The 26523-nt window shown below is 42.8% G+C and overlaps 1 protein-coding gene and 1 pseudogene across 2 annotated transcripts in view; one reads left to right on the top strand and one right to left on the bottom strand.

Moving 5' to 3' along the window:
* Positions 1 to 26523, top strand: part of LOC309700493 (uncharacterized protein) — a 2098293-nt gene that overhangs the window by 864519 nt on the left and 1207251 nt on the right. The window contains exons 36-37 of the mRNA XM_082524046.1: positions 7180 to 7356; positions 10538 to 10714. Of these exons, the coding sequence (XP_082380172.1) occupies positions 7180 to 7356; positions 10538 to 10714 (354 nt within the window). The remainder of the gene's footprint in view (positions 1 to 7179; positions 7357 to 10537; positions 10715 to 26523) is intronic.
* Positions 1 to 26523, bottom strand: part of LOC309700733 (neuroligin-2-like) — a 120564-nt pseudogene that overhangs the window by 87371 nt on the left and 6670 nt on the right. The window lies entirely within an intron of this gene.

Here is a 26523-nt window from a genome sequence, read left to right as displayed (position 1 = left end):
GAATTTAGAGAGAGATTTCTTAGCAATGAGCTGAGATCATGAACACAGGAGGGTCAATGTCCCAGCGACGAACTGCTCCATGCCGCAGCGTTAAATGGTTACCGGTAAGCCCAGGTGAGTCAGCAACAGGTGGTGTAATCATCATAGCTGTGTGGACCAAGAGTGAGAGGCCATTACAATCTCCACCCAGGCAGGCAAAACGCTAGCAGGAGACAGCAAAACATAAAACCTGAAAAGCCATCATGAGCCAGCCAGAGAGACACAGAGTTTATACTAGAAGAGAAACCTGCTCATCTTCATCATGTTTGTTTAAACAGAGAAAATCAGAAGTCTCTGTGTGTCAGACCACGGCTCTACACGGACACTTCTAAGCTGCTTCAGAGTGAACTGACCCAGATAATCTGCACACAGCGGCTGTAAAACAGTGAAAGTCATAACTGTCTCTCTCTGATGGAAAGCTTTTATTGTGAAGTCAGGAAGTCTGCAGGAAGTGTTGAGTTTGTATTCATCACTCAGTGTTTAATGAGACAGGCAGACAGGAAGAGCAGCTCATTAGTGTTGATGAAATCAAAGGAACTGTGAGGAACTGATGTTTGGTCACATCTGGATGTTTTTCACTGACAGTAAATGTTTTAGTGATAAAGAAATGTGTTCACAGAGAGAGGAAGAGGAGTGGTGTTTGTGAGGAGGAGCAGCTGTCCTGCTGTGCTTTGTGTCAGGACATCCTGAAGGATCCAGTCTCTACCAGCTGTGGACACTGGTTCTGCAGACAGTGCATCTCCTCATACTGGGACCAGTCTGCTTCATTGGGAGACTCCTCCTGTCCCCAGTGTGGAGAAAGATCCAGAAGCAGAGCTGGACTGCAGACAGCCAGTCAGAGCAGCTGTGTACAAAGTAAGACTGAACATCTGTCTGCTGATGGACTCATTTCTGAAAACTGGACTTCTTGTGTTGTTCAGACATTGAAGAGTTTTCTTTCTCTTTAGTCTCATTGTTTTTCTTTCTTTCAGCAGATGTTGGTCTGCAGGAGGTTTTAGATGAACATAAGATCAGTCTGAGGAGGAGATGTGAACGTGTGACTGAAGGAAGTGATGAAACAGGAAGTAGAACCCTCCTCAACAGGATCTACACTGAGCTCTACATCACAGAGGGACAGAGTGAAGAGGTTCATACCCAACATGAGGTGAGGCAGCTGGAGACAGCTTCCAAGATGGACGCCCTCCATGACGCTCCAATCAGGTGCCAGGACATCTTTAAAGCCTTACCTGACCAACAGAGACCCATCAGAGTGGTTCTGACCAACGGCGTGGCTGGTGTTGGAAAAACCTTCTCAGTGCAGAAGTTCACTCTGGACTGGGCAGAGGGCTTGGAGAACCAACATGTCAGTGTGGTGGTTCTGCTTTCATTCAGGGAGCTGAACCTGATCAGAGATGAGCAGTACAGTCTTCTGGAGCTGCTCCATGTTTTCCATCCAACATTACAGAAGGTCACAGCAGAGAAGCTGGCTGTCTCTCAGCTTTTGTTCATCTTTGATGGCCTGGATGAAAGCAGACTTTCATTGGATTTCACCAACAGGAAGCTGCTGTCTGATGTCACACAGAAGTCATCAGTCAGCCAGCTGCTGACAAACCTCATCCAGGGGAATCTGCTTCCCTCGGCTCTCGTCTGGATAACTTCCCGACCTGCAGCAGCCAATCAGATCCCTCCTACATGTGTTGACAGGCTAACAGAAGTACGAGGCTTCACTGACGCCCAGAAGGAGGAGTACTTCAGGAGGAGATTCAGTGATGAAGAGCTGTCCAGCAGAATCATCTCCCACATGAAGACATCCAGGAGCCTCCACATCATGTGTAGAATTCCAGTCTTCTGCTGGATCACTGCTACAGTTCTGGAGCACGTGTTGACTACAGAGCAGAGAGGAGAGCTGCCCAAGACCCTGACTGACATGTACTCACACTTCCTGCTGGTTCAGACAAAGAGGAAGAAGAACAAGTACCGTGAGGGACGTGAGACGAGTCCACAGGAGCTGACGGAGGCTGACAGGGAAGTTCTTCTGAAGCTGGGGAGGCTGGCGTTTGAACATCTGGAGAAAGGAAACATCATGTTCTACCAAGAAGACCTGGAGCAGTGTGGTCTGGATGTGACAGAGGCCTCGGTGTACTCAGGAGTTTGTACAGAGATCTTCAAAAGAGAGTGTGTGATCTTCCAGAAACCAGTCTACTGCTTTGTTCATCTGAGCATTCAGGAGTTTCTGGCTGCAGTCTACATGTTCCACTGTCACACCAACAGGAAGACAGAGGTGATAGAAGGTTTTCTAGGGAATTTCCGAGAAGAATACAAAAACAGATCTTTTTTTAAGAACAAGTTCAAGTCTTATAGCTTCACATCACTGGATGTCTTTTTGACTAAAGTCATGGAGAAATCCCTCCAGAGTAAAAATGGCCACCTGGACCTGTTTGTTCGCTTCCTTCATGGCCTCTGTCTGGAGTCCAACCAGAGACTCTTAGTAGGTCTGCTGGGTCAGACAGAGATCAGTCCAGGAACCATCCAGAGAGTCATCAACAACCTGAAGGAGATGAACAGTGATGAAATCTCTCCTGACAGAAGCATCAACATCTTCCACTGTCTGATGGAGATGAACGACCTCTCAGTACATCAGGAGATCCAAGAGTTCCTGAAGTCAGAGAACAGATCAAAGAAGGAACTCTCTGAGATCCAGTGCTCAGCTCTGGCCTTCATGCTGCAGATGTCAGAGGAGGTTCTGGATGAGTTGGACCTGCAGAAGTACAACACATCAGAGCGGGGACGACTGAGACTGATTCCAGCTGTGAGGAACTGCAGAAAGGCTGGGTGAGTCCAGATGTGATCATTAACATCATTGATCAGTGTAGGTTAGTAGTTTAATGTTGAAAATAAAATCAGATTGTAACCACAAAGTGTTTGTGTCCGTACGCTGCAACCTTCCACACCATTCCTTTATTGTACAGACTCAGCAGCAGCTCCATGGATCCCAAATCCAAGAGTGGAGAACAGATTTGAAGTGTGTCACATCCATGCAGTCACAGCTGTTTCCACCATGTTTCCACTGATATTAATCCTGTTCAATGACACGTTTCATATCAGTGAATATGGACGTCCACTGACATGTTTAAGTGTCCTGCTGGAAATCACTCAAATCATCCATGAAATCCATGAAAAATCCTTTTAGTGTTTCTAACTTCAGCCTCTGTCCTCTCTCTCTCTCCATCCTCCTCACTGCTTCTTTCACTGATAATCACACAAACATCGTATTCAGCTACAAAATAACACAATAATATCATCTGATGATCATTATTATAAGAGCAGGATCCATATTTGATATCAGAGTAACACACTGCTTGGTTATGTGCAGTCATCATCAGTGACTGTGGGTCAAACAGAAGCTCTCTGATTGGTTGCTGACCTTGGTCACCTGTCCACTCTCACCTGTTTGTGTTTGCTCTCTCTTTGCTGTCTCCATCCTCTCTCTCCTTTCTCTCCCTCTCTGTCTTTGTACGTCACTCAGGTCCAATGGAAACAGTGACATTTACAAACCAATCAAAGACAAACTGATCCATGTCAGGTTATAACAATATTCAAAGTGAATACAGGCTGCTGCTGGACACAGACAGGTAACATCATTTTGACTTGCTGTCACCTGGATCTGGACTCATAAACACTGAAGCCCTGAACAGGAATACAAATCATTTTCTGCCAACTAGCGACACACCAGCAGATAATGGCTCAGAAAGCTCAAATGAGCCAATCATTTCTGTGTTTAGTTCCCCTGAAATCAGATCTGATATCAGCAGCTCTGAGTTCATTCATCATTATTGTCCAGTGATGAGCTTTCTGCTCCGTTTGGTAACAGTCAGCAGGTTTTTCCTGCGTGTGGACGTGAACAGTCGTACCTGACAGCAGGTAGCAAACAGAGATCATCTTTCCAGCTGGAACTCTTCACTGAGCTGAACTCATTCAAAATGTTCTGGAGTCAAAACAGGAAACAGTCCAAATGTGTGTCTTCACTCTGACTCTGGATCAGATCTCAGTGACAGACTGTGGACATTATGGAACCCTAAATGTGACACCATCTTCCTCCTTCATCTGCAGATTAAAGCCAAACAAAGATTCTCATTAAAAGTCTGCAGGTCTGAGAGAGACTCAATCGTTGTGTCATGTCAAACACAGTAAGAGGAGCTGAAGCACAGATGTGAAGAGCAGATTCATCAGATTATGACCTCACTCTGTTTTGTCTTCATATACATTCAGTCTCTGTTTATAATGCAGATTTTCTGCTTTTATAATAACACATTTTATATTTTCTATCATCACAGACTGACTCTGTGTGGACTCTCAGAGTCTCACTGTGAAGTTGTGGCCTCAGCTCTGAAGTCCAGCCCCTCCCATCTGACAGAGCTGGACATGAGTGGAAATGATGGCCTCCAGGATTCAGCAGTGAAGCTTCTGTGTGCTGGACTGGAGAGTCCAAACTGTCGACTGGAGACTCTGAGGTGAGTTCACTGACTGCAGCTGTTGTTGTTTTTCTATATTTCAGGTCTTTGATGTTTGAAACTTTCTTTAGTTCCTAAATGTTCAGGATGTGTCTGAAGACAAATGTGAAGGAGTTTGAGTGCTTTCAGAAATGTTGTCTTTCCAAACGACTGAACAACAGTTTTTCCTTTTGGCTCCAAACAGAAGTGACAGACTTGAGCAGGGTTCATTTAAAGGCTGACAGAAGTGGAGTGGTGACGGGGAGATGTTTGACAGGACAGTGTTTCAGCCTCCACAGGTTCATGTTGTGCTCCATCAGTCAGTGAAGATGAAGTCAGTGCTGATGAGGCTGTAGAGTGTGTGAGGGATGTGAATGAGGATGATGAAGATCTGATGATAGCAGATAAAAACAGGCTGCAGAGACTTTGAGCCATACAGGGCACACAGTGTGTGTACAGAACAGCTGAAATCATTATGGAGGCCTCACTGGAATATGGAAGCATCACAGTACAGCTTCAGTGAAGCATTAAAGTCTCTGATATGAGATGAGAAATGAAGCAGCCAGAGCTTTTTCATGAGTGGAAATCCACTGTGACTGTGAGCTGCTGCTACAGCCTCCAGATTAGCCAGCAGCTCATCCTGCTCAACATTTCCTCACCAACTTTAATGGAAGTGTGATGTTTTCAGCTGGAGTGATGGTCAGGGTGGCCTCCCTCTCCTCTTCTTCTCCTCTTCCTCTTTCATTTGTAAAGCCACTTCTGCTGCTTTCATTCATTTGGAAGTCCTGTAGCTGAGTTTGGGAGAGACTAACAGCCTCGGCAGCAGAGGGGAGAAAGGCTGTAACACCACCACTTTACTCTGTTCTACCTGTCACATCATTTTATCAGGAAACAAATATGCTCATGTTTTTACTATGTTTGTCTTGAAGATGTAAGAAGATCACATGGTGCTTTTTATTATTGTGTTGGTTTGTTTGCTGTCTCTTGGATGGAGCCCAGCTGTGCGTGGCCCCTGGGCCTGTGGTCAGAGTGTGTGCTGGATAATCCGGCCCAGGATGAGGCCAAACTGACATGGGATGAAATGTCTGTCACATAATTGAGCTTAGTGTAGTTTCATTTCTGCACAATTTAAAACAACCAAAACTTTGTTCTGTCTTTTCTATGTTATACTGTAGACTTTCTTTGATACTGTGTCCAAAAGGAGCAGCTTTTACTTTGAAGGGGAGGCGTCTCTGTTTCCTCTTCAGGTTGGATGATGGAAGCAAATTAGTAGCTGTGTCCCAAAACGTCGGCTGCATCCTCCAGAGGCTGCATTTGAAGGCCGATTACGTCACAGCCAGGCGATGAAGGCTGTCCGTATTTGTCGACTCCTTCAAATGTGCCCGACAAATGCGTCCTTCATTTCCCCGAATTTGAAGGATTCGTCGGGTGTGTCCTTCGTGGCCCACCATATCCCAGAATTCATAGCGCGGCCCAGCCAAATTTCAGCTGCCAACAATGGCGGCTGCTACTAAGTTTTCAAATTACTCTTATTAATCTTTCTGGGTCACAAAGTAAACTTTTAACATATTTTCAGGCGAGAAAGTAGCTGTGTAAACTTCAAATATCTGCTTGGTTTATCAAGACATCGCATATTTGCAAAAGTGTTCCAACGTTTTCGGAGACGTCTGTTCCCCACCCGCTCGCTAGCAAGCCGGGGGGTTCAATGGTCACTCCAGCCGGCGAGAGCAGCGGACGCCCGGCTTCATCGTTTTCAGACCCCGCTCTTTCGCTACTCAGGTTAAACATGATATATAAGTCACTCGGATAACTTAAAAATGTAATTGTTTGCCTTTTTTCTGTGTTTTATTTGTTCCGGAGTAAATCGGTTTGGCTGAGATCAAAGTTCCTCCGGGATTTTCACACAGCTGAATAAACGTTAAACAGGAAACTGATTAAACAGAAGTGTGAGACGGTTGAGAATTTACGCCAGTGTCCTGTTATATTTTAGATAGCAAGGAGCAGACGGCCGAGTTTATTAAACTCCACCAACACAGCGGTGACGCAAATCTGAAGGCTAGACCGTCCCATTTCACAGCCTCGCACTTCCAGCCTTTTCGGTCTTTGAAGGACCCGGCCCACGTAGACCGCGAATACCGGGTCCTCCGAAGGATGCAGCCGACGTTTTGGGACAAAGCTAGTGTGTGATGTTCTTTCAGTGTTGCACTTTGTAGACGCTCCCTGAGCACTGGTCTCACAGCCAGCTGCACATAGAGACCAGTGTTGTTAGTCCAGGTCAGAAGATGACTTGTTGGAATGAAAATGAGCTTGTAGTTTGTCTGCTTTAATAATGTGACTGGAAAAAGGTGTTGGACTTCAAATATGTCCATTTCTTTCACACTTCACCTTTAAAAGTGAAGCCTTGTGGTTCCTGGAACGGAAAAACACGACATTTTCAAGTCTTTGTCCTGTTTTTATGAGAAATGTACGACTTTAATGTGAAATATTCAGAGTTTTTTCTCTTGTTGTGTTTGTTTGAAGCTGCTTCCTGTTGGCTTCAGCTGTTTGGAGTTTCCATTTTCTAAACTTCTACATTCTGAACCTTCTTCAGCTCTGAACAGATGATGAAACACTGAATGATTTCAAGCTCACACTTTGTCTAATAAACTTACATCTTTCATTCTTTATACAGATTGTGGGGCTGTGGTTTGTCAGAGATCAGCTGTGATTATCTGGCAGCAGCACTGAAGTCCAACCCCTCCCATCTGAGAGAGCTGGAGCTGAGCTACAACAACAAGCTGCAGGATTCAGGAGTGAAGCATCTGTGTGGTTTTCTGGAGAGTCCAGGATGTGGACTTGAAACTCTGGGGTCAGTCAGCATGTTTTAGTTGTGCTGAGATGAATATGATGTGAAAGTTGTGCTGACACTAAACTGCAGACATCAGGCTGATATTATACTGATCCACACTGAGGATCTTCATGGTAAAGTCTGTTTTCTTCTTCTCTGGTTTAGTCCATTGACTGCAGCAGAACAATGTTCACATTTCAAACAGTGAGACTCAACGTATGGCCCGCGGCCCACACGCGGCCTGCCCACCTTTCCTGATTCAGAGAGAGGGGACCCTGATTAACTGTGTAGTGTTCTTCCTCACAGTTCTAAGTATCAGACACAACAATGAATAATCCACAGCTGACTGTCTTTAGCAGGTCAAAGGTCACGGCACACAGCAGACAGTGGGAAATATTATAACTCTGATCATTTATCAGCACATATCCATATGTATAAAAACAAAGCTGACACTGTGAGACTTGATCAGAGGTGTGATCATCACAGCAGAGGCCTTTGTGTCAAAGTCACTGAGGATCAAACAGAAACACATGAAGCAGATTTTCCTGTTCTGGCTTTTTATAGCAGATAACCTTCAAAATATTCTGCAGTCCATCAAAAACTGAAGCAAACCATGAATCAACATGTGAACATGAGCTGATGCTGCTGAAGTGAAGCAAAGTTACAGAGGTTTGATTACAGACACAGCTGAGAGTTTGTAATCTGTCATCATTTTAAAAGGTTTACATTTCTTCAGTATATCCACATTTGCAGCTGCTACCTCAACCTCCACTTGTCCAACACAACTGCTGTCCACTGCCTCCATGACATTGTGATTTTGCTGTTGGTCTTCTGTCAGATCTTCATCAATCACTTCAGACTCTGCAGCTGCAGCTGCATAACGAAAGCCTGTAAGATAAAATTAGACATAAGGTAAATGTACACCAATATTCCAATGACAGGTGTGTGATTCATCTGGAAGTTATGTGCGGATTAGTGTACAGTGATAGCAATTTAGTATGTTTTTAGAGGGGGGGGGTGTTGTTTACCTCCGATGGGTGCTCTTTTTCGCTTCCGTTGCGTACGCCTTGAGTGCCGGTCCGAGTCTGATACAGGTATGTCGTCATGCCCCATGTGCAGTGTTGGTTCCCAGTCTGGATTTGTTACATCCATTTCATATGCTGGTTTGCCTGCAATAATGCCAAATCATAAGCTACTCAGTCGACATGACATGGTTCTGCAGCATCACACATTAGCATGTTTTATCTCATTATCTATGACCGCAGCACGTTGAAAATAACACTAAAAGCCTTTCAAGAGTGATATGAATTAATTTAGAACTCACCGGAAAGAAAATGCTGTGAGCAAACCAACAAAAAGCTGGGGATTGCAGAGAACTCGATATCCGCTCGTCTCACCGCTGCAATCCAAGCCTGACGTCTTTGTTTAGTAATATCGGATACATGGGATCCCTCACGTTGCCTCCAGGACGGAAAACGATGAAAAGAGAGCCCGTTATCCAGCTTCTTGCCTTCACGATCGTGTGATCTAACGTTGCAACCGACAACACAACACGTACGATCCATAGCTGAAATGGTATCCTTTGGCTGGCCTACTGTCATGGCGGAAGGGGGCATGGCCCATCTCCCGTGACATCACGCTCCAAAGCCCTATAGGTGGGAAAATGTACCATGTCGACCAATCAAAAATGATATGGAAACATGACATTTGGTTGTTTAGCAAAAGGGGGAAGTTTTAGGAGTGACCGGCAAGAGAGAGCGAGTGAGCGAAAGAGAGAGAGAGTTTTGATACGTGAGAGATTTGTGACGTTTACCGTGTTTGGTCTCAAGTTAGTTTGTTGTCTTGTGTATTTAGTGTGTAGCTGTTGTTTTGTTTTGTGTGTCAGTTCTACTAGTGATCGTCACAGTTGCTGCCTTAAAGCCAACAAAGGCAGATTGCAGTGTAAACGCTGAGTGACACACCTGCTGTCAGACCTGCAGGTTTATCCCTGTGCTGTTCTCATATGTGTTAGAGTGACACAAACTATTGTTTGACACCTGATTGTTCTGTAAATAGTTTGAAATGATTATATGAAAAACGTCTGAGCCTTGGCTGCATTTTTTGGTAAATAGTACCATATAACTTTGTTGTTTGCAAAACGTGTGCGTATTTTTAAAAATGTACAATCTCTATTTGCATTTCAAGTTATGAAGATGATTCGTTAAACATGTGTGTGGTTTTTACAGTCAAAATATCACTTTCTACTTGTATTTTAAATTTTGTCTGAATTTAGATAAATTGTGCTGATACAGTTGGTCAAAATGAGAAAATAACAGATTGGCAAGATGAACTGTTTTTAAAGGTAAAATATAGAGGCCACATCAAAAGTAGTCAAGAAGGGTTAAAGGCTAAAAGCAAAGTTGTCACCAAGTACTGTTTATATTTGTGTGTATTGCTGCAGCTTTTTTGAGTATTAATTTGGTGCCTTTGTGTGAAATAATGGTATTGTGAGTGATCCATATAGTCACAAAGAATAGCCACTTGTTTCTGTGCTACCAAAGTTCCCCGGCTTTCATTCAAAATGTGTTTATCGTCAGCACCTGCACATTAAACTACTTAAACATTATAAATGTCTTCAAGCTCACACTGAGGCCTGTGGGGTACTATCAGCCACTGAGACAGTACACACATTTATATGTGTTTGTATATGAATATTTCATACTTTAAGACTGCCTGTTTATTTAAGGGAGATGAACAAAATACATTGGAATTGTACAAAATAATATCATGGATGATAAATTAAATAGATTTTAAGTAGATGCTTGTGCATTCTTAAAGTCTTATATGTTGAACTGAACTATGTGATCTGTTCAAAGCCTTAATCTTAATTTGAAGTGAAATGTGCATTTTGAGTTTATACACTATGTATATAAGGCGACCGTTTCCTTTTGCAGTATTTTTGTGTGGTGTACTTTTCTATGTCTTAACAAAAGGGGAACAAAGGTGTTTAAGTTCACCTAGGATGATGTGTTTTAATTTTCACATGGTCTTGCTTGAATTTGACCCTGACAAAGGCGTATGAACTCTGTCAGCTGTTTGGAGTTTCCATTTTCTAAACTTCTACATTCTGAACCTTCTTCAGCTCTGAACAGATGATGAAACACTGAATGATTTCAAGCTCACACTTTGTCTAATAAACTTACATCTTTCATTCTTTATACAGATTGAGGGGCTGTGGTTTGTCAGAGATCAGCTGTGATTATCTGGCAGCAGCACTGAAGTCCAACCCCTCCCATCTGAGACAGCTGGACCTGAGCTGCAACTACGAGCTGCAGGATTCAGGAGTGAAGCATCTGTGTGGTTTCCTGGAGAGTCCAGGATGTGGACTTGAAACTCTGAGGTCAGTCAGCATGTTTTAGTTGTGCTGAGATGAATATGATGTGAAAGTTGTGCTGACACTAAACTGCAGACATCAGGCTGATATTATACTGATCCACACTGAGGATCTTCATGGTAAAGTCTGTTTTCTTCTTCTCTGGTTTAGTCCATTGACTGCAGCAGAACAATGTTCACATTTCAAACCTTCAAAGAAGAAGAAAAATCCTCCACTGGATAATTCACTGTGAAACTCTCCAACTCTTCATTCCACCTTAAAGTCTGTCTGACACTGAAATCCAAAGCAAAATGTGCGTTTGCTTTACAGACAGCAGTCCAACACAAACATACACACATCATCCAAAACACAGTCCAACATCCAAATCTCCTCCACTGCCAGCATGAATGATGGGAAAGAGAAGGAGGAACACTCTGACATTCAGGGTTAGAATGAGTTTCATGAAGCAGACTGTGAAGATCAAAGCTGCATTAGAAAGCTTACATGAATGAATGAGTGGACAGAAGTGGACAGAGATCATCTGAAGCACTTCAAAGGCTTTAAATCAGCACATTTCTCTTTATTCTTTATCAACTCTGTTAGTTTCTCTCAGTTTTCTGTGGAATGAAGCTAACAGCAGGCTAATAAGATGCTGACCAATAGGTTTCTATTAAAGGTTGTAATTTGTATATGAAAAAGTGCTTTGGCTCAGCAGGGATCAGCTTACAGGTAGAATACAGCTGCTGGATGGGATTAGCATGTCATAGCTATCTACCAAACTGCTAACTGGGGGATTTCAGGCCATCTATGGATCATTTTTGCTAACTGTTTATTCAGCTTAGGCTCACAGGGCTGCAGCCTGTGCCCTAGCTGTCATAAGGCAAGAGGCGTGGTCCACCTGCACAGGTGAGCAGTCCATCACAGGGCCAACAGAGAGAGACAGAGAAGCACTCTCTCACATCCACACCTACAGCCAATTTAGAAGCACCAATGAACCTAAGCAGCATTTCATTGGACTGTGGGAGAACATCCAACCTCCACAGAAAGGCCAACAAGCTTCAACCTACAACCTTCTTGCTTTAAGGCACTAGTGCGAACCACTTTTCCCCATTTCAGCCCAAATCCTGCATCTTCCTGTTTCTGACTCCAGGCCAGCTCCACTAACACTTTCTCATCAGACACTGCCACCTAGTGGAGGAAGTCTTAGTTCCATTTGAAGTTTCAGATGACAGTTAGTTCCTTTACAAAGAGGTGGAGGTGGTGGGGCCACAGCACCATCATCACTGAGTGCCATAGGACACTTAACCTTTGTTTCCATATGCTGGGAACTTCCTGTTGTTCCAAGGAGGACTGGAAAATGTGTGAAGATCTCCCAGTCAGTTCCTCACAGCACACTTCAATCATTTCCCTCCCACAGCATCAGGACCAGGGCTTTTTCTCTCTTTGGTCCCACTAAGAGATTTCCACACAAACACCTCATCAGTGGGACTCTCAGAGCTACCAGCCCTTTGCTACAATCACAAAGCTCTTCATTGAAATCAATGATATCAAAGCTGGAATCCAATGAGTCCAAGTCTTCTGCTGATTCAGCATCACATTCATCTTTGCTCCTTGTTCTGCATCCCCACCATGGACTTCATTCCTTTCCAAGCCAGCCTTGAGTGTCCTTTATTCAGCTCATCCTCTGCTTTACTTTTACACCTGATTTTAGCTGCTTTATCTCTCTTTCAACAAGTTTCTGTGCCTCAATCTTTTTCTTCTCTCCCTCATAACAAGACAGCTTCTTCTGCCTGAGAACATGTTGGAGTGATTTACTAATCCAGGGCTGCTTATTGGGGAAAATACTTCCTGTTTCCAAAGTAATCCCCATTTTTCCCAGAAAGAAATGTAAGTAGAAATCGATGATCTAAGTGAGAACATGAGCCTTTAAAAAGTCCCAGTGGGTGCAGTCAAAGCAGTCCCTCAGTCCCAGTATAGAGTCTTTGGTCCAGACTGGAACAACTGTGTGCCCAGTTTGAGCTCTCTTCAGTGCTGTGACCTGACAGACCCAGAGGGGCCATCACATCACATTTAGAAGCTCCCCTAATGGAGCCACAACACATGTCCAACACTTAGTCTGTCTTGTTGGACCAACTGGAAGAAATGATTCAAGGACTTAGTCACAGAACAGAGATTCAAATCTCCAAAATCCAACTGGCTGCATCAGGACATATAGTCTGAAACTCTGCACAGTTTCCTGTTTGAAGCTGCTTCCTGTTGGCTTCAGCTGTTTGGAGTTTCCATTTTCTAAACTTCTACATTCTGAACCTTCTTCAGCTCTGAACAGATGATGAAACACTGAATGATTTCAAGCTCACACTTTGTCTAATAAACTTACATCTTTCATTCTTTATACAGATTGAGGAGCTGTGGTTTGTCAGAGATCAGCTGTGATTATCTGGCAGCAGCACTGAAGTCCAACCCCTCCCATCTGAGAGAGCTGGAGCTGTGGGAAAACAACCTGAAGGATCCAGATGTGAAGCAGCTGTCTGATCTTCAGCAGAGTCCAGACTACAGACTGGAGACTCTGTGGTCAGTAGAGTGATGGAGTGAGTGGGTGGTGCTGTCAGCAGTATTGTACTAAACACAGTCAGTATGAAACAAAGATCCAGTGTTTCCTGTAAAGCTGCAGCTTCTCAGTGAAGCTGTGAGAGGAAAATGGTGACAGGCTTCAGGATTGGACACAAACACTTCCTGTTTCTGACCTTTATGGTCACCATGGTAACGGCTGACACGCTCAGATCAAACACTGTCAACAGCCAATCAGCTCTCTGAACAAAGCAGCACGCAGACCAATGACTGCATTCGTTTCCAAGTTTAAAGCAGTGAAGAACACAGTCTGTAGGTGAGGAAGAATTTAGTGAGAGCAGATGTTTGGATGGAATTCCTCCAGTTAACAGCTGGAACCGTCCATCTGGATTGTTGGGCTTGTTGTTGGGGTTCCTACAGAGCTCAGAGTGGACACACCAAGGTTCTTCTAATGAATGAAAGTCCAAACTCAAACTAGGAGGGAAAAACATTTTCATCAACTTCAATAAAAATCCAAAGATTAGAAAAAGTGAAGCAACAATGAGTCCTAGTACAGTCCCAGCACTGAAGTCCCTGCTGCTCTTTATACTGGATGTGCTGCATCACTGACTGACAGCTGATGAAGAGTCTCTGGAAACACTCGTTTATCTCCTCTGCTCTTCCTTCTTCTCTCTGCAGGTGGAGCTGGTGATGGTAAACAGGACGGTGTGTGTGCTGAGAGAGGAGGAGCTGTGTCCTGATGATCCAGAGAGGTTAAAGCAGCAGCAGCTTGTGTGTAGAGACGCTCTGACTGGGCCATGTTACTGGGAGGTGGAGAGGAGAGCTTCATCCAGCAGTGACTGACAGAGGAATGAGAAGAAGTGCAGATGACTGTCAGTGCTGCAGAGTGAACTGCTCTGAGAACAGCTCCACTGTCAGACACAATGTAGAGTCCAGCATCATCCCTGTGTGTCCCTCTGGATCTGACAGAGGATCATCAGTGTATCTGGACTGCTCTGCTGCTGCTCTGTCCTTCTACAGTCTCTGCACAGTCTCTGTCTGACTCTGGCTTCAGACCCTCCTGGATCAAACTCACCTGGAAAGACTTTCAAACATCACTCAATAGATTTGAATACAGAATATATTTGATATATACTGTAGATGTACTGTAGAGTTGCAGTTTGTCACTTGTAAATACAGTCTGTGAGCAGCTGTGAGCTGAAAGATCTTTCTAGAAACACAAAATGTTTTCACTCTTCTGTTGCTTTTTCATATATTTCCACAACATTAATATTGATCCCACCTGTCTCACCTGTTTCATGCTTTTATACATAATAACAGGACACGTGTGATCTGAGCGCTGCTGTGGTTGCTGTGCTGCACGTCTTCATTTAGATAACAGAGACATCTAGTGGTTCAGAGGGAGAACTGCAGGAGGTGGAGCTGTGTTTTAGCATGGAAAACTTTTTATCTTTTAGGCGCAGATACAAATATGACAAGTATCAGTGTGAGATACAAAAGGTCACATCAGTCAGCAGAGGGAACAGTGATCACACAGCAATGTAAGAATAGAAACATAACAGTGAATCTGGACATGTATACAGAGGGAAGCAAACAAACAGGATGTAACACTACATTAAAGCCACAAATGAGAAGAAAACAAAGCCAAAGGAAAATATATTTGATCTCAGGAATCCAAATCAGATGCTTTAGAGCAGGGGTCGGCAACCCTGGGCACGCGTGTCACAGCTGCCACGTGAAGGGTTAACTGATGGCACGACCATAGCTGGACTGGCCATCGGGCATACCGATGGTGATTTTTCGTTTTTTATGGGCCGATGATGTTTTTTTATTTTTTTGTAACGGTATAAACAATGAAAGATGGCGGATTGGCCGGATGCTGGTCGATGTGTAGAAATAAGTCAGTTGTTTGGTGGTGGCTTTGGCGGAGCTTCCACAGAGGCAGCAGGTGGATGAGGGAAAGGGGAGGCGGGAGGAGCAGAGACCCGAGGCGGCCGCCGGTCCGAGTGTCAGGTGAACTGAACTTCAGGTAAGAAGTTATGACCTGCAGTCTGTCTGGGTCAGATATAAACCAAGTTTAGGTGCAGTTTATTTTCCTTTCCTAACTCCCACTCAGAGGAGACCAGAGATCACATTAACATGTGTGTCTCTGTATTAAGAAACATGACATATTGGCCCAGTTTATTTTTCTTATCATTGTTGTGAGGAGACCATAAATAGCATTTGTATTTTCTGTTGTACAGTTCATTTGCTGTTATGGATAAAAAGTCTTTCTTTGTTTCAAAATAGCTGATAAATATTCACTGATAGCTGCAAACATCTGCGCACAAATATAATCCTATGAAGTGGTTCTATATAGTGTGTAATTTATTGCTAATGCAATCATATGGCACATTGACTTCTGAGGAAATGTTAGATGCACTCATCATCAGAAAGGTGTCCGACCTAAACCAGGGGGTTTAGAGCATCTTGGAGTTTTTGTGGTTTGTTTTCTTTAAGTCATTTCACAGATTTTCTCTATAATTTCAATTCCTTGAATAAAACAACAAACTTAGGGGATGATTTTGTAATCCGACTTTATGTATGAAAGATTTGACTAAACATAAAACAATCTTCCAACTCAGTCGTCATTCTTATCTTGTGAAATCAAACCAAATGTTCTGTTGTCTCTAAATCAGGGATTGATGAAATCTTTGGTTGCATCCATTTATGAACATGTTCTCATTCATATTAAATCGTAGTCTAAGTCCTTCTTTAGAGGGATAAATGTCATTCATTATCTTCAAATGTGTTTCTGTTGTTTTGGGGGGAAGTTTGAAGTCCATTGTTCAAAGTCTGTTAATGAAACTTTATGAAGTTTATGTAGGATGTTTTTCCTATTTTGTATTTGTTTGAATTATGATGTATTTCTGACTCTTTCTGCCATGATGCCAGGTCTCTCTTGAAAACCACATTTTTAATCTCAATTAAATTTTCACCTGGAGAAATAAAGATGATAATAATAATTTTGTCTTCAGGGAATCATTTCTCTGTAAAACAGCTTCTTCTGAAACTCTTGTTACATTTCTTGTTTATTGTTTGCTGGTTTTAGAAAAATGTCATCGTCTCTGTGTGAACTTAAACTCTCCATGTGGTGTCAGCTATAAACGAGCTCTAGAGTCTAATAACGATGCTTTTATTATTGTCTGGTATCCAACCTAACCCTGGGCCTCTGGCTGAATGTGAAACACCAGCAGATGTTAAAAACTGTCTGGGTTACACGTGCATCACGTCGTGTGCTTCCTAACATGGATATGATTGGAATCTGGGCCTGTTCAAGCGGTGCTGGTATCATTGTTGTTTCTGAGACTTTCCAAATCTTTACTGGATAAAAACGTAGCAACTGATGGATTTAACATTTAGCTCTCAGACTGTCCCAGAAAAGGCGGAGGTCTGGAAGTTTATGTGAAGCTCTGTCTTGCTGCTCAAGTCTTGTTCTCTCCATCTGCACCTCAGCCATTTGAAATCTTGGCCTTAACTATTGATCTGTTTGGAAATCAGACTGTTGTTGGCTGCTATCAGCCTCCACCTGCTTCCCCCAGCACATCACCGTCTCTGGTTCAACTTTTATCTGAGCTGCATTTTAATGACGTCTTTCAGATGGATGATTTTCATTGGGACTGACTTTCTTCTGTGTCTGATGATTTTAAGGCACGCTGCTTGTTTTTAAAACTGACTCAAATTATTTAAAGCCTCACACGCCTTGATCCTAAACACCCAGATAAATCTGCTCTTATTGACCTTTTTTAACTAATATGCTGCGTAAGTTTTCCACATCTGCAGTTTTTGCCAACGACCTGAGTGATCACTGCGTAGTTGGTGCTGTGAGAAACACTAAAATCTCACGCTCCGAGCCCGCATCAGTTTGAACTGGGGTCGTATTAAACAGGCTGACAATGTCAGTTTGGGAACATTTACAGGAGAGTTGTGTCTACTTTGTGGACAGACACGCCCCTTTTTGCCAGGTCAGGGTGAAAGGTCGGGACAGGCCAGGTTTGGTTCAGTACCGGCCGATCTCCTACATGAGAGAAACCAGGCCTGGGCAGGAAGTCTGGCTCTGATGCTGATTGGCTACGTTTTCATTAGCTGTGTAATCGGATTACTGCCTCCATCATCAAGATGTAACTATTTTTTACTTTAACGACTGACAGTCCAAACGACCGTAGGAGGTTTTGGCAAACTATAAAGTGTCTCTGCCAGCTGTGACTCCTCAGAGCTTCCTCCTCACTTAAATATCGACTCCACTCCTGTGTCACACAAAACTGAAATGTTGCTTTAACAAACACTTTGTTGCTTCTTGTTCTTTGTTCAGCACAGTATCTGATGGTAAACCTCTTGCACACAACTCTGCTCGTAGTTCCTGCTTACTGATACCTTTTCCTTCACACCTGTCACAGTAGAAGAGGTTTGTAAGGCTTTGAATAGCCCCAACACCAGAAACTCGTCCTCACAATCGTTCTCCTTCCTTCTTGCACTTGGCTGCAAATATCATAGCTGAGCCAGTGTCTTATATTTTTAATCTTTCTCTACAACAGAAGAACACCACTATACTCTGTGTTCTCTGGTTAACTGGTCCTCATTGGTCTTACACAGGATGGTCCATTAGTATCATTTTATCTATCAATCTGTTTCTGGGTTACTGCCTCCTATTCATCAGAGTACATGTTAGGCAAACAGTTTAGTCACAGCCTGCAGTCTCAGGACATCATTACATCCACTGTTCCATCAGTTCATGCAGAGCTTGGGAAGAAGGCGTTCTCCTTTTCTGCTCCGTCTTCATGGAAAACATAACCGAAGGATTTAAGGCTCTCCGTTGATTTCACTTGCAGACTTCAAAAGACGTACACATGTTTTTGTGAAACCATCTCTGGGAACTTGTTTTCGTTTTTAATGTGACTGAGTACATTACACAAACTTTTCTCTTATTGTTGTAATTTTAATATGTGTGTCTGGAACAGGTCTCTCTTGTAAATGAGACATTGAGTCTCAATGAGCCGACCTGTATAAATAAAGCTTCAATTACAAAGTCCTTTGTATAAAAGCTCCTTCAGCTGCCAGTGGGACGTGCTGTGGCACTATCGGTTGCAGAGCCTTTATATTGTTAGTTAGAAACTACAAATATAATGGCTCACTGTATTTCAGAATCAGAGAAACTTTATTAATCCAGGAGGGAAACTGAGTTGTCATAGCAGCAAATATACAAGAAACAACAAGCACTCATATAAAGTGAGTGTAGAAACAGAGTTATGATAAATAAATATTCAGATAAATAATATCAATATATAATATAAATAATCTATAATCCAGTTTTGAGTTCCCTCCCCAGACGCCTTAACGCCCACTCACATCCTGGGCCATCTGACCTCAGGAAATCACATGATAGGGTGGGGCCAGGTTTCACAATGAGCTCACCCGAAACCCTGGCTGATTAGGACCCCCACCCGCTTTCACACCTTGGCTCATGTGATTACGTAGAGGATCAGGGGGTCCTTTGTCCCTCTTTGGGGGGAAACTCCCACTGGGTTTAAATCTGGGACTCCCCACCAACTGACCCTTAGAACTGAAGAAGCTTCTCAGATGAGAGGTGAAACGTCTTCAAGCAACTCAAAGAAGTCCAGACGCTTTTCTTTGCAAGCTCCTTAGTCTACAATGACCTGGATGACTGAGAACCGTCACAGACAACTCAGTCCCATATTTTAGGTTATTCTGAATAAATCGTTCATGCCCTCTCTTTGGAAAGAAGCTGTTGTGGTTCCTGGTCCTAAATCTAGTCGTCCAAAAGTTCTAAACGACTTCAGGCCTGCTGCCCTCACCTCAGTCTTTGAAAAAATCATCAGAAATGTGATTATGGAAGACACTGAACTTCAGCTTGATTCAATGCAGATTGCACATAAGCCCAATAGAGGAGTGGAGGACGTGCTTTTGATTCTACTTCACCTGATTGTCAAACATGTAGAGAGTAAAGGACTTCAGTTCATCGATTTCTCTGCTTCTTTCAATAACACAGCCCCAGATTTGAATCAAAAGACTTTTAGAACAGTTTGAAATCCGGACAAACCTGATCAAGTGCAGTCATATAAATATCTTGATGACAAATGCTATTATTTTTCTGTAAAGCAAATTGACCTAAAAGTAAAGTAACCTTGATATGTCAGGATGTAGATGTCCCACCCAACAACGTCACCCAGCCCTGAAACATCGGTACTGTTCAAGGCAGCATTGCTGTCCACACGTCCATCAGAGTGTTTCTTTGGACTTCATGGTGTTGCTGCTCCCAGTATTCTCTGAGACAACCTCTGAGGCCGTCACAGAGCAGCTGTATTTGTACTGACATTACATTACACACAGGTGCACTCTATTTAGTCATTAGCACTCATCAGGCAATGTCTATGGGCAACTGACTGCACTCAGACCAAAGGGGGCTGAATAATAATGCACATAACAATTCTCTTCACTCTGCTGACAAGAGATTCAACCCCCACTATGAGCACCTTCTAAAGAGCACCATTGAAAGTATCCTCACCAACTGCATCACTGTGTGGTATGACTCCTGCACTGGGTCCTGCAGGAAAAATATGACAACGGGTAGTGAGAGCAGTGGAGAGGATTGCAGGGTCCTCTCTTGCCTCCCTCCCCAGGAGATCTACTGTGCCTGCCTCATTTGAAAGGTCCTCTTCATTACAGGTGACTCCACTCATCTCTTCAACAGCGTCTTCAGTTTGCTGCCATCAGGAAGGATACTGAAGAGACCTTTTGACCTTTACATTTTCGTTAATATCTTTAAAACAGAAGCAGCAGAAACGAGAATTTTAGCAGCACAAACCAGCACAAGCGTAGCACAGTTGATTGACACCAGTTTTGTTTGATTTAATTAATGTGGGGGGGCTGGTTGACCTCTGGGGACCTCTAGAAATTTTCTTGAATATCTTTAAAATGATAGCAGCACAAACAAAAATTTTTACAGCACAAACGTAGCATAAACGTTTGATACCACTTTTGTTGGATTTGAAGAAGGTGGGGGGTCGCGGGAAAAACCAGCAAAAGAACTCGAGCAGCCGGGCTATGTAAAAGGTGTAGGGGGGCATGTTTGCGGTCACGTCCAGCGGGTGTGTGGGCTGTTTGAGTCATCTGTTACCAGGCAAACTCCAATGCAGCAGGCTGCTGAACACACACAGGCCTCCTGCATCCTCCTCTTCAGCTCTGCTTGCCCGATATCGTGACCTAAGCAGGGTCGGGCCTGGTCAGTACTTGGATGGGAGACCGCCTGGGAAAACCAGGTGCTGTAAGCTTTTGCACTTCCACACACAAACTGCAGAGGGCACTTCTGCTCCTGCTTGTGCTTAGAGGCATGAGAAGTTAACATTTATGGGTGATAAAATCCTTTTTCTATATTTTTAACACGAGAATATCAGTTTTCCATCTTGTGTTCCAGAGTAATCGGACAAAAGACAAACGTAGAACAAGGAAAAAAGAGGCCAAGTGTCTCACCTATAAAACAAAATGACTGTTTTCTGAATAGTCTCACACAGATAAACATTTGCAGGGAATACCTTTTCCTTCAAAACAAACGTCGCAGACTGTGTTTTTCTTTACTGATTGTATTTGAGTAGAAACTCAGATTAAAATGGCATCAGTGCTCATAAAATGATTTAACTGTAAAAGTAGGTGTAGTGGATCACTTTGCATAGATCTAGATAAAAGTGCTGTAAGCAAAGACTACAGTGGTCATTGAGCAGCTGTTCCTATAATGTGAATCTGGGATAAAGGCACAGATTATTTGTTTGCCTTTGTTTCCTGGTTCTTTCTTTCTTATCCAAATGGAAAAAGAGAGCATAAAAGTACTGTTTACAAGCAGCTTATCTATCTCATTGTGCCCACTATCATAAAATCTTGGTTGACTGAGCACTGAGCCATCTACCACTCGAAATTGAACCTGTGTGGGACAACAACAAAGTCCAGTATACTAAGTTTCAGTAATGTGCAGTTTTTTCTGTGGAAGATGTAAATCTAAATAGATGTCCTATTGTATGCATAATATACCACTGAACTTTATAAAACAACTTCTAAAAGCAAATTTCGATTTATTTTAGATTTTCTCAAATCCAAACAGTGCTAAAAGCATGCACACAGTCAAATATTTTTCATACGAGGTGCTGAAGGTTCTGCAATGTTCTGTCAGTGCGCCCCAGGGCAGCTGTGGCTACAATGTAGCTGCCATCACCAGTGTGTGAATGTGTGAATGACTGAATGTAGTGTAAAGCTCTTTGGGGTCCTTGGGGACTAAGTAAAGCGCTGTACAAATACAGGCCATTTACTGTGCGTGTGTTTATGCTCAAGTGTATGAATAAATTAGTCAGTTTTAAACAGTTGCAATTTAAACAGTAGAAGAGTGGCACTATATTTATATATTTATAAAGAATTTCAAACAACAATTAATTGATGCTCAAAGCAGGTTTATTTAATTAATATCCAGATTTCCAATTAGTTCCCAATTCATTCAGCAGCAAATCACATCACCAGTCACTTCAAGGCTGTATGTATTATTGTAAGGTAGACCCTACAATAATACATACAGAGAACCCAACAATCATATGACCCCCTATGAGCAAGCACTTTGGCGACAGTGGGAAGGAAAAACTCCCTTTTTACAGGAAGAAACCTCCGGCAGAACCAGGCTCAGGTCGGGGCGGCCATCTGCTGCGACCGGTTGGGGTGAGAGAAGGAAGACGTTTGTTGTAGGTCTGATTGAAGGACTGATGTGATGGTAAGTTGTCTGCTGTTCCGCTTTGAATATTGAGAGATTAGTTGATGGATTTCAAGCCAAATTGTGCCCAAGTTTAAGACCACATTCACTGGTTGTTTTTGTTGATGTTATTGTTTTGGGCTTTTTTTCCACAAGAATTTTCTAGCTCCCCTAGAATTCTGGCCACCCAAACGATGATTGCTGCTGAGAGAGCACAAGGTTTTGTCCCCCTGTACTATTCATGTCCGTGCAGGGGGTTCTCCTTGAGAGGCCAGGGTCGAAAAAGGGATGCTTCAGAACCTCCGAGGGTGTTATGCGCTGATTTGCATCCAAGGCCAACATTTCTTTGATTAGCCTTACAAATAATGTTTGGCCATTTTCCGGTCCTCGCCTAACCTTCAGCAGTTGTTCGAGGTCATCGAGACACTTAAGTTTTATCGATCGAGTTTCCTTGGATCGATAATCTGTCTCGTATTGAAATTGTTCTGGGGTCTTAAATGTCCAGCGCTGTTTGTTGTAGTTATCCTCGATGAAATAGCTGTCAGTGTACAAGCCAGACTCTAGAAGATGATCTGGTAGCTGACCCTGGGTTTCAATTATGAATTTCAAAACGTCATAATCATCTTCCCCAGGATAGAGAGGCACCCCTGTAGCAAGCTCCACAGCTACCAGCCCCAGAGACCACATGTCAATTGCTTCATCATATGGAGTGCCAAGCATAATCTCAGGTGCACAATAACCAATTGTCCCCACACAGTCACCAGGAATCACTGCAAAGCAGGGGCGGAGCGTGGGGGTGGCTTACTGGGCTTAAGCCCGGGGTATTTTGGAGTGCAATTTTTTCATAGTTAGATGACTGTATAAAACAAAAAGTACACACAATATTCGAAGCACATAGTGCACACTGTGGGAATTTACGACTGTGCGTGAATCCCCCCCTGATATTGGTATGATCCAAGCTCAGGCACTAAGCGACTGAGCGAGGGGGCGGGGCAGCTGCTGCCCGTCAGTGCGCTGTTGGAGAGACGGAGCCAGCCATACTAAGGAGAGCTTAAGTTTGACCAGGGCCCTGTTTCAGGAAGCCGGTTTAGTGGAAAAACTGAGTAAGTATACCCTGAGTTAACGAAAACTCTGGGTTTTCGGTTTCACAAAGCGAGTTCAGCTGCAGCCTGAGTGAGTCACTATGACGACACACTCCGTGAAGCTAACCTGCCCCCTAGCAGGTTTACTACAACTAACCCTGACTGTCTCCGCCCCTTTGTCGGAAACCTGACAGTAGGAAGTGTCGGACATGGCGTGCCACTTCCTTGAAGAGCCAGTAGATGTTGAAGCCCAAATTCTCCGCAGAGCTCTCCGCCGGGAGAGAGTGATTAGAGCGCGTTCGGACATTTTATCATTTCCTGATGATTTCCTGTGTGAACGTTACCGTTTTTCAGCACAATCTATAATTTATTTGAATAACATCCTCAGGCCTAATATTGCTCATGTGACACATCGTGGACATTCTCTCAGTTCTGTACATATTATTTGTATTGCACTTCGGTTTTTTGCAAACGGGAGTTTTCTGTATAATATTGGTGACGCTGAGCACGTTTCCAAGGCTACCATCTGTCGGGCAGTCAGGAATGTTACAGTTGCACTGAAACGTCTCCTGTACTCGTTTGTGGTGTTCCCCGGTCATAGACCCACAAGATTTATCAAAGAGGGATGCCACAAAATTGCAGGTAGCAGGATGAACAAAATTTAATTCATGATGTGGTGATACTTGGACTACTACTTAAATTTTACATTTATTCTCACGGTTCCCAGGCGTGATTGGCTGTATAGATGGCACTCACATTCCAATCATTGCTCCTTCAGTAAATGAAGGAGACTATGTGAACAGGAAGTCTTTCCACAGCATTAATGTGCAGGTACATAGTTCCCTGTAGCATTTCAAACTAACAAATCATTTCATTATAGTAATGGATGCTAATTTGTGTTCTCTGCACTGTGAAGATCATATGTGATGCTGCCAACATTATCACAAATGTGGAAGCCAAGTGGCCAGGCTCTGTGAGTGGTGGTGGTGGAGGACCCCCACCTGTTTTTCGGGCCTCCTCTTTTTTTCTAGTGGCCATAACGGGTCACATTTGAGCATACAGTGCTTTGGTATTTGGTGAGTATTGAGTTGTATTTTTGTTATTGACCAAATACTTATTTTCCACCCTGATTTACGAATAAATTCTTTACAAATCCTACCATGTGAATTCATGGATTTTTTTTTTCACATTCTGTCTCTCACAGTTGAAGTGTACCTCTGGTGCAAATTACTGACCTCTGTCATCATTTTAAGTGGGGGAACTTGCACAATCGGTGGCTGACTAAATACTTTTTTGCCCCACTGTATGATCCACCGGTGGTGATATTTTGGTATTTTGTGAGTTCCTTATTTAACAAATCAGCTCTTTAATCCAGGCCTGAGAGATTGAACTTTAAAGCGCTATAAAATATTCTTACTGAAAACAGTCGCAAAGTATTTTTCTCCATGATTATAATGAGCTTGGGAGAAATTCACTTATATGGGACACTGATCGAATGAGAAGTCCCGAGCCTAAAAGGATTGCAGCGAGTCAATCCAGTCCAAAAACAAGGAACTGTTTCCTTCAAAATGATGACGTCATCTTGCTGGTGATGGAGGCTCGAATAGGTTGCGCGTGAGACTCCATTATCAGCAATATCTGGTATGAATGTGTGTGGATGTATGCATGTGACTGGACTGTGACGGACTGACGACTAAAAGTTTAACTGACTTGATATTGAGACAAAAACGGTGCCGACTTTAGGATTAGTGAATGTCCACAACAATTCACCCAGCCTGTAAAAGAAGGGTGGATGTTTTGTCTTGCTTTGTTTTGTTTTTGCAAGAACAGAAGGATGATAGAGACTAAGGGGGGAGGCTGTAGCTTCACATGAGTGTGAACTGCAGACTGAACCCTTTGGTTGCTAATTTTGAGTTACTGATGTTTGCATTAAGAAAATTGTGTTTTTAGTAGCTGTAGTTCGATTAATGTATCATATTATATGGTTGGGAATGTTAAATGCTAAAGTGAAGAAAAGGTTTGATTCCACTCATGACGGAGCAGGTTATTATTAACCATAGCAGGTCACTGTAAAGAGTCAATTAACTTTTATAGAGGTAAAAAAAACAAAAAAACAAAAACCTCCACTGAGGTCTATGAATAACAGGGGAATGATAGACTTGCCACACTCAAAATGGAGATATGTAATGATAAACACTGGTCCCCGTCTTTTGGGTGCTTTCTTGAAATAGTCAGCAATTTAAAAGTAAGATAGACACAATGTCCTCCTGAGACCCAGGGAGGAAGAAAAAAGAAAAAAAGGAAAAGCATTTTCCTTTTTTCTTTTTCTTTTTTTCTTTTTCAGATAAATCAAGTGTTGGGACGGTAAAAAAAACACATTACAAAAACAAAATTGTTTTTAACTAATTTTATTTAAATTTTACAACATGTGCACTACAGTGCACAAGGGGAGTTCATTGATCACGAATGTGAAACTAACAAAATTCAAGAGCTATTTAAGAAAATTAAAAGCTCCACTGAATTTGTTGTAAGCAGGATATTAAAACTTATTTATATAACAATATAATAATAAAAATGTAGATCAGGGACCAACTTAGAAGTCACTGACACTTCACTAGCTGTAAGCCATTGGTTCAGGAACAAGTGATTGTACTGGGCTTTCTATTTCACAAAAATCAATTCATTTATGATATCTGAGGAAGTACTGTGATTTTTTTATTTGGAGACACAAAGCAACATTTGGCACTTCCCACATCTCACATATGTTTTACTGTTGCACCCAACCATTCTACAACTGAAATGCCTTGGACTGTTAACCATCTCAGGCAAGTGGAGGGAACCATGTTTGGTTACACTCTCATCTGATTGGGGCCTCCTTTTCTTGATTTTTGGAGAGAACTCTTCATTACTGGTATTATTCAGGTCTTGTTCACATGTTTGTCCCTGGTTTCTCAGCCAAGAGGAGCTTGAACTCCAGATACTGGGAGTTCTTTTTGCACATTGAGATCATTGATAACTTTCAGCAAAGACGTGATCGTGTAGAAACAATCAGGTGTCATGGATTCAGCTATAAATGCGACTCTTATTTTTTACTATACTGGAAATCATTCCTGCATTTTACCCATATTTTATTTTTAACTCAAAGCAAAAATTCCAGATTCTCCTACATGTTGGTTTTGGACCAGATAGGACGACAGATTTCAGGTGGCCCTGTGTTTTTCTCTATCACATCTGCCACTGCATCTCGATAATCTTTGTGTGGCTCCTCCTGGGTTCTCACCCTCTCCTATCTGGCTCACATGACTCTCATCTTCTGAAAAATCTCTGTTTGAATCTCGCTCAATTATTCTGTTAAGAATTCTCTCTGCCTTTGTCAAAGAGTTGTCTACTAGGAAAAAGTGAAA

The sequence above is a fragment of the Aulonocara stuartgranti genome (genome assembly GCF_965226115.1).
Source record: "Aulonocara stuartgranti genome assembly, chromosome: 3".
In the NCBI taxonomy this organism is placed as follows: domain Eukaryota; kingdom Metazoa; phylum Chordata; class Actinopteri; order Cichliformes; family Cichlidae; genus Aulonocara; species Aulonocara stuartgranti.
This window is presented reverse-complemented; position numbering and strand designations above follow the sequence as displayed.